The sequence below is a fragment of the Globicephala melas genome, chromosome X (assembly GCF_963455315.2).
Source record: "Globicephala melas chromosome X, mGloMel1.2, whole genome shotgun sequence".
Taxonomy (NCBI): Eukaryota; Metazoa; Chordata; class Mammalia; order Artiodactyla; family Delphinidae; genus Globicephala; species Globicephala melas.
The window spans coordinates 95,323,765-95,346,208 of NC_083335.1; the positions used below are offsets into that span (position 1 = coordinate 95,323,765).

The following is a 22,444-nucleotide window of genomic DNA, read 5'->3' on the forward strand; positions in this document are numbered from 1 at the left end:
ATTTTCAAAAACGTCCAGTTTCCAACATAACAATTATGAAACAAGCAAAGAAACAATAAAAGAGGCATGCAAGAAAAACTGCCTGTTGGAGTGATCAACTACCATATTTAACACTAATTCAAAATAGCCATTGTAAATGTCTTCAAAAACGAAGGAAACTATGACTACAGAAGTAAAGGAAGGCATGATGACAATGTAACATCAAATAGAGAATATCAAAACAGAATGAAATTAATAAAGAACCAAATGGAAATTGTGGATTTGGAAACAACAAAAACAGATATAAAAAAATCACTAGAGGGGCTCAAGAGATTTGAATTGGCAGGAAAAAAAGAATTAACAAACTTCAAGATTGATAGAGATTATGCAGTCTGAAAACAGAGAGAAAAAGAAAATAAACAGTCACATATATAGGGTATACACTTAAATGGACCAACACATGTTTAATGAAATTAACAGAAAGAGAGGAAAAAGAGAAAGGAAAATAAAAACTATTTGCAAAATGAGATGGGTGAACATAGCTGTGTCACACTCCCCAATTTCAAACAATACGAAGGTAGAGTAATTAAAACAGTATGGTATTTGCATAAAGACAGATACATAGATCAATGGAAAAGAATGGAGAGCCCAGAAATAAATTCACACTTATACGGTCAATTATTTACAACAAAGGAGCCAAGAATATACAATGTGGTACTGACAGTCTCTTCAGTAAGTGGTTCTGGGAAAACTGGTCAGCCACATGCAAAAGAATGAAACTAGATCACTATTTTACATCATACACAAAAATTAACTCAAAATAGATTACAGACTTGAACATAAGACTTAAAAGCATAAAACTCCTAGAAGAAAACACAGGCTTATGTAAACTCCTTGATATAGGTCTTAGTGATATTTTGAATCTGACACCAAAAGGAAAAGCAACAAAAGCAAAAATAAACAAATGGGACTACATCAAACTGAAATAAAGCTTCTGCACAGTAAAGGAAATCATCAACAAAATATAAAGGCAACCTAATGAATTGGAGAAAATATTTGCAAATCAAATATCTGATAAGGGGCTAATATCCAAAATATAAAAAACCCAATATCTAAATCACAAAAATCCAAACAATCTGATTAAAAAATGGGCAGAAGATCTGAATACACATTTTTCTAAAGAAGGCATACAGATGGCCAACTGGCACATGAAAAAATCCTTAACATCATTAATCATGAGGGAAATGCAAACCAAAACCACAATGAGATATATCTTATACCTGTTAAAATGGCTATTATCAAAAAGACAAGAAGTAATAAGTGTTGGTGAGGTTGTGGAGAAAAAGGAACCTTTCTGCACTGTTGGTGGGAATGTAAATGGGTGCAGCCACTATGGAAAATAGTTTGGAGGGTCCTCAAACAATTAAAAACAGAACTAGCATATGATCCAGCAATTCCACTTCTAGGTATTTATCTAAAGAAAACAAAAACACTAACTCTAAAAGATACATGCACCTCCATGTTCACTGCAGCATTATTTACAGTTGTTAAGATACGGAAACAACCTAAGTGTCCATTCACAGATGAATGGATAAAGAAATTGTGGTGTATATATACAATGAAATATTACTCAGCCATAACAAACAATGAAATATTGCCATTTGCAAAACCATGATGGACCTCAAGGTCATTAAATAAAATAAGTCAGACAGAAGATGACAATACAATATAATCTCTCTCATATGTAGAATCTTGAAATAAACGGGCTCATAGATATGGAGAACAGACTGGTGGATGCCAGACTTGGGGGATGGGGTGCGTGGGATAAATGGGTGAAGGGGGTCAAAAGGTTAAAAAGAAGAAAAATAAAGGGAAACAATTAAACATTTATTTTACTTTTCTTATATGAACTGTACCACTGGATAACCAAAGAGATGAGAAGATGTTCTCTTTGTAAAAATATTCCAACTAATACATTTCATAAATGATAGAAATGGAATATCACCATTTTGTAACCACCCACGAATAATGGAGGTACCCACTGAGTATCAATGGCTACTAACATTCCAAAAAGAGACAAGATATTATATGCTTCCTAAAGAAAGAATATGTCATTTCCTTTAATCTTGCCAAAGCAACTGAACCTGAGTTCCTCTGTATCCATTCCTCTGTATCCAGCTGTGAATTTAAAAAATATACAACTGAGAAAAGAACACGTGAACCTATACCATAAACATGAAATCAGCAAAATCCAGACATGGGAAACCGCAGCTCAATCAGCTCATGTTCTTCAACTGATGATTGTAAGGAAAAGAAAGAAATGGAGGAGGAACTTGTAAATCATTTAAAAGGCACATGATTTTTTTTTAATCAGCAAGAGTAAACTCCAGTGCCCAGAAATTCACACTTGTGTGTGTCACTTCCTTGATTACCATGAAAGTCAAGATAGCAGTTTATTCAAGAAAGAAAGAAGAGATTTGGGGACGGTTGACAAAGTCCTATTTCCTGACTCAAATACAAGAGTGTTTACCTTATAATAGTTTATTAAATAATACACTTGTTTTTCTGTGAAAGAGAGGAAGGAAAGAAAGGAGGGAGGAAAGGACGGAAGGAAGGAAGGAGTGAGGTAGGTGAGAGCAAACTTGGACTGGGCTATGGAAATCATTCCAGAAGGTAACATGAATCTATAAGAACAATTAAAGAAAACAAAAATGATAAATAAGAAGGCTAATATAATGAAGGTTATAAATATGTACTTTCTGTTATGAACTGAACTGTGCACCCCCCGCAAACTTCGTATGTTGAAGCCTTAACCCCTAGTACCTCACAATGTGACTATAGTTGGACATAGGGCCTTTAAAGGTGATTAAGTTAAAATGAGGCCATTAGGGTGGGCCCTAATTCATCCTGATTGGTGTTCTTGTAAGAGGAAACGTGGACATACAAAGAGACACGAGGCATGCACACACAGAGAGAAAAGACCATGTGAAGACACAGAAAGAAGGGGGCCATCTGTGAGCCAAAGAGAGAGGCCTCAGAAGAAACCTAATCTGCCAGCACCTTGATCTTGGACTTCTAGCCTCAAGAACTGTGAGAAATAAATTTCTGTTGTTTAAGCCACCCAGTCTTACGGTATTTTGTGCTGGCAGCCCTAGTAAATTGATATACTGTCCTTTTTTCTCTCAGTTTTCTTAAAATCATAAAAAATATACAAAATAAATAAAAAGAAATATACATAAATATTATATAATATTACTGATTATTGTAACATTATTGATATAATACATATGACCAAAAGAAACACAAAATAGGGGGAAGGGAATAGAGCTATATAAGAGTAACACTTTGTGAATCTCAGTGAAATTAAGTTACTATTTACATGAGGTATCTAAAATAGTCAAACTCATAAAGCAGAGAGTAGACTGGTGGTTGCTGGAGGCTGGGAAGAGGATGAAATGGGAGTTGTTGTATAAAGTTTCAGTTATGCAAGATGGATAAGTACTATAGATGTTCTATGCAACATAGTGCCTATAAATAACAATATGGTATTGTGCACTAAAACATTTGTTAAGAGGGCAATTCTCATGTTAAGAATTCTCACCACAAAAAAGGAAAAAAAAAAGAGAAAAGGAACACAAGGAAACTTTTGGAAGTGATGGATATGTTTATTGCCTTCATTGTCGTGATAGTATCATGGTACATGCATATGTCCAAGCTCATCAAATTGTATACTTTAAATGTATAGGGTTTTTTTGGCATACCAAATATACCTCAAAATAAGATGTTTTTTAAAAAAAGATAAACAATAGAAAATATCAAGGAAACTAGAAGAAGGGTCTTTCAAAAGATCAATAAAATTAACAAATCTTTACCTAGATTGACCAAGAATAAAGGAGAGAAAAATCAAAGTAAGGGATGGAAGAAGGGCCATCACTACTGCCTTTGCAGGGGGGAAAAAAAGGATTATAAGGGAATACTGTGAAAACTTCCATGCCAACAACTTAGATAATTTAGAGGAAATGTATAAATTCCTACAATGGCACAAACTACCAAACTGATTCAAGAAGAAATGCAAAATCTGAGTATGCCATAACAAGAGATGAAATTAGTAATAAAGTTTCCACAAAGCAAAGCTCAGACCCAGATGGCTTCAATTCTACCAAACATTAGAAGAATAAATACCAGTCCTTCACAAACTCTCCCCAAAAATAGAATGGAAAGGCCCATTTCCCAAATCTTTCTCTGAGGGTAGTATTGATGATATAAAAAGCAGATAAAGACATCACAAGAAAAGAAAATTACACTAGTAAATCCTTTTTTTATAAATGCAAAAATTTCAACAAAATACTACTAAACCAAACCTTACAACACGTAAAAAAAGAATTATACAGCATGAAATAGTTGCATCCTGCTAAAGAGGAATTTGAGAACTACTGATCTGGTACACAGAGGTGTGGGAGCTAATCCTGTTTCTGTTAAATCTAGACTGGATAGGAGATTAAGAAGTGCAAACTACCATGTATAAAATAAATAAGCTACAAGGATATATTGTACAGCAAAGAGAATAGAACCAATATTTTATAATAACTATAAATGGAGCATTACCTTTAAAAATTGTGAATCACTGTACTGTATACCAGAATATATAATATTGTATATCAATCACAGCTCAATAATTTTTTTTTTTTTTTAATCTAGACTGGGTCACCTTATTTGTTAAAAAGAATATTAAATTTTGACAAAGTAGAATCAAATCTGATCATTGTGCTGCATATAAATTTTTGGAAAATATATGAAATTTAAAATTTTACTTTAAAGTACATTTAATATGAGATTATTAATAATAAGCAAATCCTGATCATTTTTTGTAAGTGTAATATGAAAAACTAGGTCACTTATTGTTATACTGTTTATAACATTAAAATAGTCTCTATATGAATTATGTGGCTTTAAATTTCCTTTCTTATTCATTCTCATTTATTATATTTTACCTTTAAAAGTAATATATGTTTACAGTAAAATATTAATTTTACAAATTTTATGATTGGCCTTAAATTTTTCAGTTCATATTCCCATTCCCTAAGTTTGAAGGCCACATTCAAATAAGAGAGGAAGGAGTCAAAAGTCCCCAATTAACAATCTTGTCCTTTACCAAACCATGCATTCCTCACAAGAAGTAACAATTTTAATTCAATCTGAGATAAACCATAAAATAACAATAAAATATTATAATTTTTTGAGAAACATACAATTATAATATTCTACCAATTCCAGGAACTTTGAGATTTACTTTCAGTTCTACCACTAGAATAAGTCTAAACATGTTTGATCCTGATTTCCTCTGAAGAACTGCAGTCATTTGGTTTACTTAAGGGCATATTTTAATACTGGATTAATGCCACATATTCTGGTATTTTTTATTCCTTACATTCTGATATAACACTTTAATAAAATTAGGGTAAATAAAATTCTCCCTCACTGAACATGGGAACCATAAATTCACCAGCCGTTTTAAAAAAAGAATTTTTGTTTTGTAAAAAATAAATGATATTGTTAATAAGAAATTACCAAAAGCCTAGACATATAGTGATTTAAAAACTGGAAATTATCAACTACTAAAATAATAAGCATACATACAACTTCTAGTCTCGACACAAGTACTGCTGTAAGGATCTGATTTTTAAAGCTGGTGGAAACACAGTTCATAATTTAAGCGATACGTAAGGTAAATTTATATGTAAATTTATAGAAAGACATTTTTCTACTTGTGACCTTAAATAATACTTAAGCAATTTATTGTCTTTTAATTTCAAATATATGCTGTTGTTATTGTTGTTGCTAAATCTCAAGATGCACAAATGCACGTTTAATGTGCAGTTTGAATTAATCATGATGCTTTAGGTAAAAATAAATTTTCCGCTTGAATCAACATTTCACTTTTGAAAATTAACAGATAGGATAAAATTAGAAGTTAAAAAGTATATTAATTATAAGTTTTAAAAAATGAAAGAACTGTAAATCTCAATAAACAGAAAGCTTAGAGACAAAATTCATAAATTTGATATGATCAGCCTTAGCTTTGTAGAGATCAAATAGCATTTCAAGGAAAACTGATTTACCTTGATTATTTGTTCTATTTTACCTGCTGATGCTTATAAATTTATAGCAATGTAAATATATAAAATTTCTCCTCAAAACAGTTCATGTTGAAGAAAAATACATACTTCTCTTAAGATTCAATATGGCTAATTGCAATGAATTTATGTCAAAACAATAACTTACCTGAAGTTCCCAGCAGCGTGGAAGGGATTTTTAACATTCACAATGATTTCTTTCCATTTATAACACGGAGATTTGCATTTTATACTTGCCTAAGGTAAAAAAAAATATATAAAACATACAATATGATAATAACAAAAAATAATAACCTCAATTATAAAAAACAAACTGGGGCTTCCCTGGTGGCGCAGTGGGTGAGAGTCCGCGTGCCGATGCAGGGGACACGGGTTCGTGCCCTGGTCCGGGAAGATCCCACATGCCGCAGAGCGGCTACGCCCGTGAGCCATGGCTGCTGAGCCTGTGCATCCGGAGCCTGTGCTCCGCAAAGGGAGAGGCCACAATAGTGAGAGGCCCGCGTATCACAAAAAAAAATAAATAAAAAATAAAAAACAAACTTAAAGTACCTAAAAAACTGTCCATTTAAATAACATAGTGATATCAATTTTTTTTTACATCTTTATTGGAGTATAATTGCTTTACAATGGTGTGTTAGTTTCTGCTTTATAACAAAGTAAATCAGTTATACATATACATATGTTCCCATATCTGTTCCCTCTTGCAGCTCCCTCCCTCCCACCCTCCCTATCCCACCCCTCTAGGTCATCACAAAGCACCAAGCTAATCTCCCTGTGCTATGTGGCTGCTTCCCACTAGCTATCTATTTTACGTTTGGTAGTATATATATGTCCATGACACTCTGTCGCTTTGTCACTGCTTACACTTCCCCCTCCCCATATCCTCAAGTCCATTCTCTACTAGGTCTGTGTCTTTATTCCTGTCCTACCCCTAGGTTCTTGATGACATTTTTTTTCTTGAATTCCATATATATGTGTTAGCATACAGTATTTGTCTTTCTCTTCCTGACTTACTTCACTCTGTATCACAGATTCTAAGTCCATCCACCTCATTACAAATAGATCAATTTCGTTTCTTTTTATGGCTGAGTAATATTCCATTGTATATATGTGACACTCTTCTTTACCCATTCACACAATGATAGACACTTAGGTTGTTTCCATCTACAGGCTACTGAAAATAGAGCTGCAATGAACATTTGGGTACATGACTCTTTTTGAATTATGGTTTTCTCAGGGTATATGCCCAGTAGTGGGATTGCTGGGTCGTATGGTAGTTCTATTTGTAGTTTCTTAAGGAACCTCCATACTGTTCACCATAGTGGTTGTACCAATTCACATTCCCACCAGCAGTGCAAGAGTGTTCCCTTTCCTCCACACCCTCTCCAGCATTTATAGTTTCTACATATTTTGATAATGGCCATTCTGCCTGGTGTGAGATGATATTTCACTGTAGTTTTGATTTGCATTTCTCTAATGATTAATGATGCTGAGCATTCTTTCATGTGTTTGTTGGCAGTCTGTATATCTTCTTTGGAGAAATGCCTATTTAGGTGTTCTGCCCATTTTTGGATTGGGTTGTTTGTTTTTTTTGTTATTGAGCTGCATGAGCTGCTTGTAAATTTTGGAAATTAATCCTTTGTCAGTTGCTTCATTTGCAAATATTTTCTCCCATTCTGAGGGTTGTCTTTTGGTCTTGTTTATGGTTTCCTTTGCTGTGCAAAAGCCTTGAAGTTTCATTAGGTCCCATTTGTTTATTTTTGTTTTTATTTCCATTTCTCTAGGAGGTGGGTCAAAAAGGATCTTGCTGTGATTTATGTCATAGAGTGTTCTGCCTATGTTTTCCTCTAAGAGTTTTAGAGTGTCTGGCCTTATATTTAGGTCTTTAATCCATTTTGAGCTTATTTTTGTGTTTGGTGTTAGGAAGTGATCTGATCTCATACTTTTACATGTACCTGTCCAGTTTCCCCAGCACTACTTATTGAAGAGGCTGTCCTTTCTCCACTGTACATTCTTGCCTCCTTTATCAAAGATAAGGTTACCATATGTGCATGGGTTTATCTCTAGGCTTTCTACCCTGTTCCATTGATCTATCTTTCTCTTTTTGTACCAGTACCATACTTTCTTGATTACTATAGCTTTCTAGTATAGTCTGAAGTCAGGGAGCCTGATTCCTCCAGCTCCGTTTGTCGTTCTCAAGATTGCTTTGGCTATTCAGGGTCTTTTGTGTTTCCATACATACTGCGAAACTTTTTGTTCTAGTTCTGTGAAAAATGCCAGTGGTAGTTTGATAGGGATTGCATTGAATCTGTAGATTGCTTTGGGTAGTATAATCGTTTACACAATGTTGATTCTTCCAATCCAAGAACATGGTGTATCTCAACATCTGTTGGTATCATCTTTAATTTCTTTCATCAGTGTCTTACAACTTTCTGCATACAGGTCTTTTGTGTCCTTGGGTAGGTTTATTCCTAGATATTTTATTCTTTTTGTTGCAGTGGTAATGGGAGTGTTTTCTTGATTTCACTTTCAGATTTTTCAACATTAGTGTATAGGAATGCCAGAGATTTCTGTGCATTAATTTTGTATCCTGCTACTTTACCAAATTCATTGATTAACTCCAGTAGTTTTCTGGTAGCATATTTGGGATTATCTATGTATAGTATCATGTCATGTGCCAACAGGGACAGCTTTACTTCATCTTTTCCAATTTGGATTCCTTTTATTTCCTTTTCTTCTCTGATTGCTGTGGCTAAAACTTGCAAACCTATGTTGAATAAGAGTGGTGAGAGTGGGCAACCTTGTCTTGTTCCTGATCTTAGTGGAAATGCTTTCAGTTTTTCACCACTGAGTACGATGTTGGCTGTGAGTTTGTCATATATGGCCTTTATTATGCTGAGGAAAGTTCCCTCTATGCCTACTTTCTGCAGGGTTTTTATCATAAATGGGTGTTGAATTTTGTCAAAAGCTTTCTCTGCATCTATTGAGATGATCATATGGTTTTTCTCCTTCAATTTGTTAATATGGTGTATCACGTTGATTGATTTGCGTATATTGAAGAATCCTTGCATTCCTGGAATAAACGCCACTTGATCATGGTGTATGATCCTTTTAATGTGCTGCTGGATTCTGTTTGCTAGTATTTTGTTGAGGATTTTTGCATCTAGGTTCATCAGTGATATTGGCCTGTAGCTTTCTTTCTTTGTGACATCTTTGTCTGGTTTTGGTATCAAGGTGATGGTGGCCTCGCAGAATGAGTTTGGGAGTGTTCCTCCCTCTGCTATATTTGGGAAGAGTTTGAGAAGGATAGGTGTTAGCTCTTCTCTAAATGTTTGATAGAATTCGCCTGTGAAGCCATCTGTTCCTGGGCTTTGGTTTGTTGGAAGATTTTTAATCACAGTTTCAATTTCAGTGCTTGTGATTGGTCTGTTCATATTTTCTATTTCTTCCTGATTCAGTCTTGGCAGATTGTGCATTTCTAAGAATTTGTCCATTTTTTCAAGGTTGTCCATTTTATTGGCATAGTATTGCTTGTAGTAATCTCTCATGATCCTCTGTATTTCTGCAGTGTCATTTGTTACTTCTCCTTTTTCATTTCTAATTCTATTGATTTGAGTCTTCTCCCTTTATCTCCTGATGAGTCTGGGTAATGGTTTATCAATATTTTTTTGTCTTCTCAAAGAACTAGCTTTGTTTTATTGATCTTTACTATTGTTTGCTTCATTTCTTTTTCATTTATTTCTGATCTGATCTTTATGATTTCTTTCCTTCTGCTAACTTTGGAGTTTTTTTGTTCTTCTTTCTCTAATTGCTTTAGGTGCAAGGTTGGGTTGTTTATTCGAGATGTTTCCTGTTTCTTAAGGTAAGATTGTATTGCTATAAACTTCCCTCTTAGAACTGCTTTTGCTCCATCCCATAGGTTTTGGGTCGTCGTGTCTCCACTGTCATTTGTTTCTAGGTATTTTTTGATTTCCTCTTTGATTTCTTCAGTGATCACTTCGTTATTAAGTAGTGTACTGTTTAGCCTCCATGTGTTTGTATTTTTTACAGATCTTTTCCTGTAATTGATATCTAGTCTCATAGCGTTGTGCTCGGAAAAGATACTTGATACAATTTCAATTTTCTTAAATTAACCAAGGCTTGATTTGTGACCCAAGATATGATCTATCCTGGAGAATGTTCCATGAGCACTTGAGAAAAATGTGTATTCTATTGTTTTTGGATGGAATGTCCTATAAATATCAATTAAGTCCACCTTGTTTAATGTGTCACTTAAAGCAAGTGTTTCCTTATTTATTTTCATTTTGGATGATCTGTCCATTGGTGTAAGTGGGGTGTGAAAGTCCCCTACTATGAATGTGTTACTGTCGATTTCCCCTTTTATGGCTGTTAGTATTTGCCTTATGTATTGAGGTGCTCCTATGTTGGGTGCATAAATATTTACAATTGTTATATCTTCTTCTTGGATAGATCCCTTGATCATTATGTAATGTCCTTCTTTGTCTCTTGTAATAGTCTTTATTTTAAAGTCTATTTTGTCTGATATGAGAATTGCTACTCCAGCTTTCTTTTGGTTTCCATTTGCATGGAATATTTTTCCATCCCCTTACTTTCAGTCTGTGTGTGTCTCTAGGTCTGAAGTGGGGCTCTGGTAGACAGCATATATATAGGTCTCGTTTTTGTATCCATTCAGCCAATCTGTGACTTTTGGTGGGAGCATTTAATCCATTTACATTTAAGGTAATTATCGATATGTATGTTCCTATTCTTATTTTCTTAATTGTTTTGGGTTTGTTATTGTAGGTCTTTTCCTTCTCTTGTGTTTCTTGCCTAGAGAAGTTCCTTTAGCATTTGTTGTAAAGCTGGTTTGGTGGTGCTGAACTCTCTCAGCTTTTGCTTGTCTGTAAAGATTTTAATTTCTCCATCTAATCTGAATGAGATCCTTGCTGGGTAGAGTAATCTTGTTTGTAGGTTTTCTCCTTCATCACTTTAAATATGTCCTGCCAGTCCCTTCTGGCTTGCAGACTTTCTGCTGAAAGATCAGCTGTTAACCTTATGGGGATTCCCTTGTGTGTTATTTGTTGTTTTTTCCTTGCTGCTTTTAATATGTTTTCTTTGTATTTAATATTTGAAAGTTTGATTAACGTGTCTTGGCGTGTTTATCCTTGGATTTATCCTGTATGGGACTCTGTCTGCTTCCTGGAGTTGATTAACTATTTCCTTTCCCATATTAGGGAAGTTCTCAACTATAATCTCTTCAAATATTTTCTTAGTCCCTTTCTTTTTGTCTTCTTCTTCTGGAACCCCTATAATTTGAATGTTGGTGTGTTTAATGTTGTCCCAAAGGTCTCTGAGACTGTCCTCAGTTCTTTTCATTCTTTTTTCTTCATTCTGCTCTACAGTAGTTATTTTCACCATTTTATCTTCCAGGTCACTTATCCGTTCTTCTGCCTCAGTTATTCTGCTATTGATCCCATCTAGAGTATTTTTAATTTCATTTATTGTGTTGTTCATCCTTGCTTGTTTCATCTTTAGTTCTTCTAGGTCCTTGTTACATGTTTCTTGCATTTTCTGTATTCTATTTCGAAGATTTTGGATCATCTTTACTATCATTATTCTGAATTCTTTTCCAGGTAGACTCCCTATTTCCTCTTCATTTGTTAGGTCTGGTGGGTTTTTATCTTGCTCCATATGTTGTGTGTTTTTCTGTTTTCTCATTTTGCTTAATTTACTCTGTTTGGGGTCTCCTTTATGTAGGCTGCAGGTTTGTAGTTCCTGTTGTTTTTGGTGTCTGTCCCCAGTGGCTAAAGTTGGTTCAGTGGGTTGTGTAGGCTTCCTGGTGGAGGAGACTAGTGCCTGTGTTCTGGTGGATGAGGCTGGATCTTGTCTTTCTGGTGGGCAGGTCCATGTCTGGTGGTGTGTTTTGGGGTGTCTGTGGCCTTACTATGATTTCAGGCAGCCTCTCTGCTGATGGGTGGGGTTGTGTTCCTGTCTTGCTAGTTGTTTGGCATAGGGTGTCCAGCACTGTAGTTTGCTTGTCGTTGAGTGAAGCTGGGTGCTGGTGTTGAGATGGAGATCTCTGTGAGATTTTCGCCATTTGATATTATGTGGAACTGGTAGGTCTCTTGTGGACCAGTCTCCTGAAGTTGGCTCTCCCACCTCAGAGGCAGAGCGCTGAGTCCTGGTTGCAGCACCAAGAGCCTTTCATCCACATGGCTCAGAATAAAAGGGAGAAAACGAAGAAAGAAAGAGAGAAAGAAAGAGAGAAAGAAAGAGAGAAAGAAAGAAAGAAAGAAAGAAAGAAAGAAAGAAAGAAAGAAAGAAAGAAAGAAAGAAAAGAAAAAGAAAGAAAGAAAAGAAAAAGTAAGAAAGAAAGGAAGGAAGGAAGGAAGGAAGTTAGGAAGGAAGGAAGGAAGGAGGGAGGGAGGGAGGGAGGGAGGAAAGAAAGAAAGAAAGAAAGAAAGAGAAAGAAAGATAAAATAAAATAAAATAAGCTAAAATAAAATTATTAAAATAAAAAATTATTATTAAGAAAAAAATTTTTATAAAGAAAAAAAAAAACCAGACAGATAGATCCCTAGATCAAATGGTGAAAGCAAAGCTATACAGACAAAATCTCACACAGAAGCATACACATACACACTCACAAAAAGAGGAAAAGGGGAAAAAAATCATAAATCTTGCTCTCAAAGTCCACCTCCTCAATTTGGGATAATTCGTTGTCTATTTATGTATTTCACAGATGCAGGGTACATCAAGTTGATTGTGGAGCTTTAATCTGCTGTTTCTGAGGCTGCTGGGAGAGATTTCCCTTTCTCTTCTTTGTTCTCACAGCTCCTGGGGCTCAACTTTGGATTTGGCTCCGCCTCTGCGTGTAGGTCGCCAGATGGTGTCTGTTCTTCGCTCAGACAGGACGGGGTTAAAGGAGCAGCTGCTTACAGGGCTGTGGTTCACTCAGGCCCAGGGGAAGGAGGGGTACGGAGTGCGGGGTGAGCCTGCGGCGGCAGAGGCCAACAGGACATTGCACCAGCCTGAGGCGCGCCATGCATTCTCCTGGGGAAGTTGTCCCTGGATCCCGGGACGCGGGCAGTGGCGGGCTGCACAGGCTCCCGGGAGGCAAGGTGTGGAGAGTAACCTGTGCTTGCACACAGGCTTCTTGGTGGCTGTAGCAGCAGCCTTAGCGTCTCATGCCTGTCTCTGGGGTCCATGCTTTTAGCAATGGCTCATGCCCGTCTCTGGAGCTCCTTTAAGCAGCGCCCTTAATCCCCTCTCCTCGTGCATCAGGAAACAAAGAGGGAAGAGAAAGTCTCTTGCCTCTTCGGCAGCTCCAGACATTTTCCTGGACTCCCTCCTGGCTAGCCGTGGCGCACAAGCCCCCTTCAGGCTGTGTTCACGCAGCCAACCCCAGTCCTCTCCCTGGGATCTAAGCTCCGAAGCCCGAGCCTCAGCTCGCAGCCCGGCCCGCTCCGGCAGGTGAGCAGACAAGCCTCTCAGGCTGGTGAGTGCCAGTCGGCACTGATCCTCTGTGCGGGAATCTCCCCGCTTTGCCCTCCGCACCCGTTGCTGTGCTCTCCTCCGCAGCTCTGAAGCTTCCCCCCTCCGCCACCCGCACTCTCCGCCCGCGAAGGGGCTTCCTAGTGTGTGGAAACCTTTCCTCCTTCACGGCTCCCTCCCACTGGTGCAGGTCCTGTCCCTACTCTTTTGTCTCTGTTTATTCTTTTTTCTTTTGCCCTACCCAGGTACGTGGGGAGTTCCTTGCCTTTTGAGAGGTCTGAGGTCTTCTGCCAGCGTTCAGTAGGTGTTCTATAGGAGTTGTTACACGTGTGGATGTATTTCTGGTGTATCTGTGGGGAGGAAGGTGATCTCTGCATCTTACTCTTCTGTCATCTTCCCCGGTGATCCGATATTAATATATTTAAACATTATACTGTTAAAATCTGGGTGGGAAAGAATAAAAATAGATTATTCCTCATCACTGATCCATAGTACTATGCTAACCAATGAATGATCTTTCACAATAGTGTCTCCCAAATTGATTTCCTTAAAATTCATTTTGTTAATGACTGAGTATGATTTTCCGTTTGAAAATTAATCAATCTTATATATACCTAATACATATGACATAAGGAAGGGGCAGGTGTGTATGTGTGTGTGTGCATGTGCACACTGGTGTGTGAGTGCAAGAATATCTGTGTTGGAATGTGTGTGACTGTGGCATGCCTGGGTTTATAACACGGTGGCTGCACTGACATATTTTAACTATAATAAAAGTACAAATATATAAAACTGAAACTCAAATTACCCAAAAGACTTCCATGAAAGAAAAGATTCTAGGAATTCCAAATTTTTAGACTAATCATATTCTCACCTTATTTCTCCATTGTTTTCCAAACTATTTCCTGGTGTGTAAGACCATGAGTAGCCAGATGGAGAAGTAAACAGAGATCACACAAGCTCCAAGTGTCAGCTTTTCTGCCCCAGAGCCATGATAATGACACGCTAACACCATCCATGGGTCTCTTAGACACATGTGGCAAAGAGATGTTTTGTTTCAGAGAATTTGTGTGAGAGGCTTGGGAAGTGTAAGAGTTCATTATTCAGGAGGAAATCAGAAGATCACAATACACATCTCAGTGACAATCAAATGCCTGCTCCCTCTCCTGGGTGCCCTTATCGAATAAGCCATTCTGTCCAGGTGAGCATCTTAATGCTCTCCTCACACAAGTGGCCTTTACTAGAGTCATTCTCTTTTCTTCCCACTCAAGCCACTGCACACCTACGATTCTTTGTAATCCATATGGAAATCTGGCAACATAAATTTACTTCTTTACCATACATCCATGGTAGAAAATAATATTTAGACAAACTAATGGCTACACAAAGTCAATCAAAGCAATATCACAACCATTTTACAGAGGTTTAAAAATCCTTCTGCCCCAACCTTTGAGATATTAACACTTAGAACTCTGCCTGGAACATCATCAAATCTCACTAAATGCCAGCCTTAGTAATCTTTCTTATGGATTTGCTCCATAGGACACTCAAGATAAATTGATGAATGCACCTATAAGAGAAACATTTTCTATGCTGTGTAAACCACCGAACCTTAATTCAAACAAAAAGAGACATAGGTCCGGGGACTGCTTTAACTTAAATCACAAGTCTCCATAGAAGAAGGGCATGTAAATTGCTACGTGTATAGTGAATGGCTCCTTGATAAAAAGCACAGATACAATCCTAAAAAGCTGAACTTAAAATAGCACTCAGTACAAGTGCTTTCAAAATGCAGATGGTCAATAGACACATGAAAACAAGCTCCACCTTGCTAATCATCAGGGAAAATGCAAATCAAAACCATAATGAGATACCACCTCACACCTGTCAGAATGGCCATCATCAAAAAGAACACAAATAACAAATGTTGGTGAGGATGTAAAAAAGGGGAACCCTTGTACACTGTTGGTGGGAATGTAAGTTGGTGCAGCCACTGTGGAAAACAGTATGGAGGTTTCTCAAAAAACTAAAAATAGAACTACCATGTGATGCAGCAGTTCCACTCCTGGGTACATATATGAAGAAAATGAAGACACTAATTTGAAAAGATATATGCACCCCAATGTTCAGAGCAGCATTATTTACAATTGCCAAGATATGGAAGCAACCTAAGCGTCCAGCATATATATATATATATATATATATACATACACACACACGCACGCGCGTGCGCAGTGGAATACTACTCAGCCATAAAAAATGAAATTTTGCCATCTGAAGCCACATGGATGGACTTGGAGGGCATTATGTTTATGTTTAGAGAAATAAGTCAGACAGAGAAAGACAAATACTGTATGATATGACTTATAGGTGGAATCTAAAAAATACAACAAACTAGTGAAGATAACACAAAAAGAAACAGACTCGCAGTTACAGAGAACAAACTAATGTTTACTAGAGGTGGGGGGGAGTGGAAGGTACAAACTATTGGGTGTAAGATAGGCTCAAGGATGTGTTGTGCAACACAGCAAATATAGCCAATATTTTATAATAACTATAAATGGAAAGTAACCTTTAAAATTGTATAAAACATTTATAAAAACACAAGTCCCTTTAACTTCTATTATAGAATTGAGACTTATTTCCAAAGAAAGAGTATCAAAGTAAAAATATCAGAAATACAGAAGCCAAAAACTGTGCAAATGTAAGTTAAGTACACATCTGTGTCTGTATACACACATGATCTCAAAGAACAAGAGCTGTCAGGAGATGAAACTTAGAACAGCTGTGCTTGGGACACTCCATGGCCTGAGAAAAGCAGAAACATGTAAAATAGGTAACATTTACTTACGATGGCTTTAAAATTGAGGACTTCACCCTTGAGAGCAAAAGTCAGCATAGTACCTCCTGCTCCACTCTTAGGTTTTGAAATTAATAGCAGTGAAGCTTCAGCAGGATGGAGGAAGCGACTGGTAAATTTCAGAGTTCAAACCAAACAGTAATTTGGTTTCTATTTAACAAAAGATGAAAACGAAAATATTGTAGTGAAAAAAGACAACAAGCATCTATTCAGTGTATGTGCCTAGTAACCACACCCTGCCAAATACTCACTTCTACAATAAAGTTAAAGATTGTTGCAGATCTTAGAAAGCCTACAATCTAGTTATTGCTGTCAGTCAAAACATCTTGATCCAGTATGTAAAACCTAAAGTTAACTTTCAAATGTATGTATAATCTACTGAATACTGGATTTTCTAAGAGCTAGCCACAGGAAATCATATATGTATTTTTGTTGTGAATTTCATAGGACATTCTGTGCTACTGTTTAGGCACATTTTTAGTTAAATCAATGACTTTTTTTTTTTTTTTTGTATGCAGGCCTCTCACTGTTGTGGCCTCTCCCGTTGCGGAGCACAGGCTTGGGACGCGCAGGCTCAGCGGCCATGGCTCACGGGCCCAGCCGCTCCACGGCATGTGGGATCATCCCGGACCAGGGCACGAACCTGTGTCCCCTGCATCAGCAGGCAGACTCTCAACTACTGCGCCACCAGGGAAGCCCTATCAATGACTTTTGATTGCAGGGAGGAAAAAATGAGAAAGACAAAGAATTAAAAAAATACTTAAAACTGTGGTTGAAAATAAAATTCGAACCTCAAATCAAAATAATGGTATATAAGTAGCATGACTTTTATTTGAAAGATAGACTTAATTAAAAGAAAGAATAAAGAAAACATGTCCATCTCATTTAATCTTCAACTTTCTAGTCTAAACCATAGTGAATTGTTTAAAGAATCGATGGATTCGGAAATTTTACTTCCCAGTTTCTAGGGGAATGAGTCAACCATGGCACCCTGGCAGCCCTGCATAACAACACAGGCCAAACACATGCAAGGCTTAACTGCAGTGGATATAAGTCTTGGCAGAAAGCTCTGTGATCCTCCCATAACATAAGAGCATGGAACTTCAGGAAGCACTGCTACAAGAACATTTTTCACTTGCCTCCCTATCCTCCCTGAGAGGCTGTCACCAGACAGTTTCTCACTGCCTCCTACATTCTGATGAGGTGTGAGGCTTGCTGCCTATCCTCCTACAGGGTAGAGTTACAGGCTAGAAACTGCTTAGTTGCAGCATGAAACTGACTGTCAGCAACAGGTGTCCTACCATGCATGATGCAGTCATCTGGTCCCTGTTGTTTTGGTGTCACTCTGCATAAGGGACATGGAGATCTGGCCCCTTTGTTAACTCTTGCTTTCACTGTTTATAGAAGTAATGAGGTCTCTGAATAAAAAATGGGCTCAATGTTTCTTTAATGGCTGAGTCTTTCTGCCTTGCCTTGCTGCCACAGCTGTGGGTGGTAAACCGTGGGGACCTTTTACCATTGCTTTTTCACTGGCTTTTAGCACAGTTAGCATTATACATCATATCACAGTTATTCTTTGTACAAACTATCACCTGTCACCTTCCCTTAGGATAGACACAGTTGGGAATGGAGATGGGAATAGATTCTCTCGGCATTATACTTTGGCTTAACTTTCCCAGAACCTTTGAGGAATCTCTGTTAAATGGGTGAGTTTAGGGAGCAGCACAGAGTAAAATGAATGGAGGACTTTCAAAATCAATTGAAATATTCTCAAAATTGTTTCTTAGGGAAAACTACAACTCACAACCAGCAGGAATGGGGAGGATTTTATTCAGATATAATATCACTAATCTCAACCTCTGCTAAAGGACACTTTCTTGGCTATTATGAAAAGCTCAAGGGCTTAAATTTAATTGAAAACAAAGAATATTTGACCTTGAGATCTTTTTTTGGGTGTATAGGCTCAAACTCTGTGTTAGGATACCTGTGAGTGACTTAGGATTTTTCTAGATATTCTAAAATTCATTACTAGATAAAGCCATTCACTCAATTAATATTTATAATTTATAATGTTCCAGACATTGTTTTAGGTTTGGGAGATACAGTAATTGGAAAAAAAATACACTATTCCTGATCTCCTGGATCTTTCATTTTATAGGATATGGCAGACGTTAATTATGTCATCATAAAATAAATGTGAAAATTACAAATTATGTATGTGCTATGAAGTGATAGAAGGGCACATAATGGAGAGTGTGATGTAGTCTGAAGGATCAGAGGAAGTGATATGTTAGGTAGGATATGGAGGACGAGAATGGGTTAGGTAGAATTTGTAGGGGATGAAAGAAGGCATCCAAGACAAGGCCTCTAAAATGAGAAATTATGACGTGCTTGAAGAAATTACCAAAGGCCAGTGGTGCTGAAGCTTAGAGAGCAAGGGTGTTAGTGATGCAAGATGTAGCTAAGAGCCAGCCATGAAAGGCCACATGGGCCATGTTGAGATATTCAGTCTATATCCTAATGGTGATGAAAAGCTATTGGAATATTTTAAGCAGAAGAGTAACATGACCAAATTTACATCAAAAAAATTACTGCCATTCTAATATAAAGAATGGATTGCAGAGAAACCTTTTAAGAATCTATTGTAGTAGCCCAGTTTAAAGATGATAGTACATTAAATTAGCATAGAAGAGACAGATAAGAGGAAAGATGTCAAATTTAAGATACATTGGGTAAAATCAATAGGATGAGGTAATGGATGGGCTCTCCATGGAAGGTGATGAAAAATGGAGTTCAAGAATGACCATAAGTGGGCTTCCCTGGTGGCGCAGTGGTTGAGAGTCCACCTGCCGGTGCAGGGGACACAGGTTCGTGCCCCGGTCCGGGAAGATCCCACATGCCACAGAGTGGCTGGGCCCGTGAGCCATGGTCGTTGAGCCTGCGCATCTGGAGCCTGTGCTCCACAACAGGAGAGGCCACAACAGTGAGAGGCCCGCGTACCACAAAAAAAAAAAAAAAAAAGAATGACCATAAGCTAAATAACATGCACTTAGTAAATAAATTTATGGAACTATACTTAAGTTTTATGAAACATTTTAAAATAGAGTATCCTTTTTATGAAGCCAACAGCTGGTTTTAGGACCATCAAGATTTGAGCTTCTCCTGAGTATAGATATTCCTTTTATACATTTTGTAGTCATATTTAAGCATGGAAATGACCAGTATTCCTTCCTGAGCGTGTTAGAAATTTCAGAATCAAGTGGGTTGTCCTTTTCAGGTAAGTATCTTACGTCTCCAGATGCATATCATAATTATGGACTTTATCTTAATTTTCTTATCTTTTATTTTCTTTTTGTTCCAACTGCCTCCCCCTCATTCAAAAAAAGTCTCCTTGATATTATATGTACCTCATAGACTACTTCAACATGGCTTTTGGATGGGATGGAAAATAAATATATGACACATCAATGTCAGTGCCCAGATGGCTCAATGAGAATAATGAGAAAAAAAGAAACAGAATGGTTTTCTAAAAGTATACTTTCACTTCTATGACAGTCACTCTATGATTAGAGCTAAATTTAGTCATCAAGTTAGATGCAGAAATGTTTTTTTATATGCTGGTATAGCTGTTTAATCTTTTCTATATAAATGATACCTCAGGGAATTTAAATCCACAACTGGCAGAAAGAGCCATTATTAATCATGATTCAGACAGAATCTAAGACAGGATATGGTGCACATAGATAATTATATAATATCTGATAATGATAAACCTATAGATTTTTTAAAGAAAATAAAATATTTTCTGAACCCTATGTGTAAAAACCAAAGTCTTCTAAATTATTTAGTCTAAAAAGATATTTTTATATCACTGAGACCAAGATAAACAAACATACTGACTGATCTCAAAGAAAATAAAAATAATACAGGTCACAGATGAGAATGTAAAAGTCAGAATATAAAAATCAGAGATGCTTATTAAGATATTATAACTCCAGTTTAAGAACAGGATGCTATGAAATAGAGATACTCAATGCAAAAGAAAGTATTCTTACAAATATATATAGGAGATCACCTATCTATTTATCTATCTATCTATCTATGTATGTATCTCCTAAAGGAAACAGTTGGAAAAGAAGGCTTGTTGATAAAGAGAGAAAAAAGCAATGAGCTGAAAAATATGAGTGATAAGATAGGATATACAGAGGATCCAATTAACAGGTAGTATCCAACAACTAACGGTTGGAAAATGAGAACAATGAAAATGGAGGGGAGAGAATGATGAAAGAAATTATTTAAGAGAATTTTTCAGAGCTTATGGAAAACAAGTTCATAATTAAAGGACTCACTGTGCACCCAGATAGTGAATTTAAAAAGTCCCTCCTTGGGCTTCCCTGGTGGCGCAGTGGTTGAGAGTCCGCCTGCTGATGCAGGGGATGCGGGTTCGTGCCCCGGTCTGGGAAGATCCTACATGCCGCAGAGCAGCTGGGCCTGTGGGCCATGGCCGCTGAGCCTGCGTGTCCGAAGCCTGTGCTCCGCAACGGGAGAGACCACAGCAGTGAGAGGCCCGCGTACCGCAAAAAAAAAAAAAAAAAAAAAAAAAAAAAAAAAGTCCCTCCTTGATGCATTCTGGAACAATATCACAACACAATGGAAGATCCTAAAAATGTCCAGAGGTGTGGGAAAACAGAATTATAGTAGACTTTCTCATCACCAATACTGAATACCATGAGGCAAGTGGAACAATTATCTCAAGAGTTATGAGGAAAAACCTTTTCATCTTGGAAAAATATACGAAGCAAAAAATAAATCAAGTGTAAAGGTAGTCAAAAGACATGCCTAAAAATAAAAATTTTAGGAATTTACCTCTCCCATACTTTTTATTAGAAGGTTTCATAAAGGAAGTTTTTTAGTAAATAAGTGAGTACACTAAGAAAGAGAAGGATATTAGTTTCTATCCAAAGAGAAATATAGAGTGCCCAATACTAAGCTCTTCAGTAGGTCTGGAAAGCACTCAGTCCAAATAAGAATGAAAGGTAAGATGCTCTAGAATGTGGTATACTTGAAGGAAGGATTAAATTTACTCACTTCTTTAGAATTTATTTTCTCAGCTTAAAAAAAGCATCAAAAGATGCTTTGTACACTGATTGCATAAGAAATATTTACAAAACACATTTTTACTCTTGGAACAGTAATGAACAGAGGATAAAACTGGTGATGTTTGGTGGGAGGGTGATCCATCTAGAGGAATAAGTAAGCAAGACCATCAAATATTATAGCTATATGTCAAGACATTATTTCTGAAGTTGACATAATAAAAATACTGGCAAAGATATATAGATTATTTATATTTATGGAGGCAACCACTGGAAGAACTAAAATTAGACATAGTTGAAAGAGTTAAAAGTAGGCACTCAAGAAGTGGATCTTTGGGCTTCCCTGGTGGCGCAGTGTTTGAGAGTCCGCCTGCTGATGCAGGGGACACGGGTTCGTGCCCCGGTCCAGGAAGATCCCACATGCCAAGGAGTGGCTGGTCCCGTGAGCCATGGCCGCTGAGCCTGCGCGTCTGGGGCCTGTGCTCCGCAACGGGAGAGGCCACAACAGTGAGAGGTCCGCGTGCCGCAAAAAAAAAAAAAAAAAAAATAGAATTGGATCTCTGCAGATGGGAATATGAGGGGAGAAGGATTTCCTTTGCATGTTAAACTCTTCTGTATCTGAGTTGTTAAAGCAGATTCAAATTAAATTTTGATTTAAAAAGATAAAGAAGTTGAAAACAAGAATACATGTACAATATGGTCAAAATATGAATACATATATTCATGATTACATGTATAAGTGTACATGGATATATGGTCAGTTAACATTCACTTGGCATGTGTTAAAAACCTCAAGAAGCTAATATTCATAAATATTTTCTATACTGATGCAGACCATTAAAGGTACAATGGTGAATAAAAAGAAAAAAGCACCGCTGAGA

At 37.0% G+C, this 22,444-nt stretch overlaps 1 protein-coding gene across 1 annotated transcript in view; it reads right to left on the bottom strand.

The window, feature by feature from the left end:
* CFAP47 (cilia and flagella associated protein 47) overlaps positions 1–22,444 on the bottom strand; it is a 471,409-nt gene that overhangs the window by 221,313 nt on the left and 227,652 nt on the right. Inside the window, 2 exon segments of the mRNA XM_070044670.1 lie at positions 6,262–6,350; positions 16,459–16,617. Of these exon segments, the coding sequence (XP_069900771.1) occupies positions 6,262–6,350; positions 16,459–16,617 (248 nt within the window).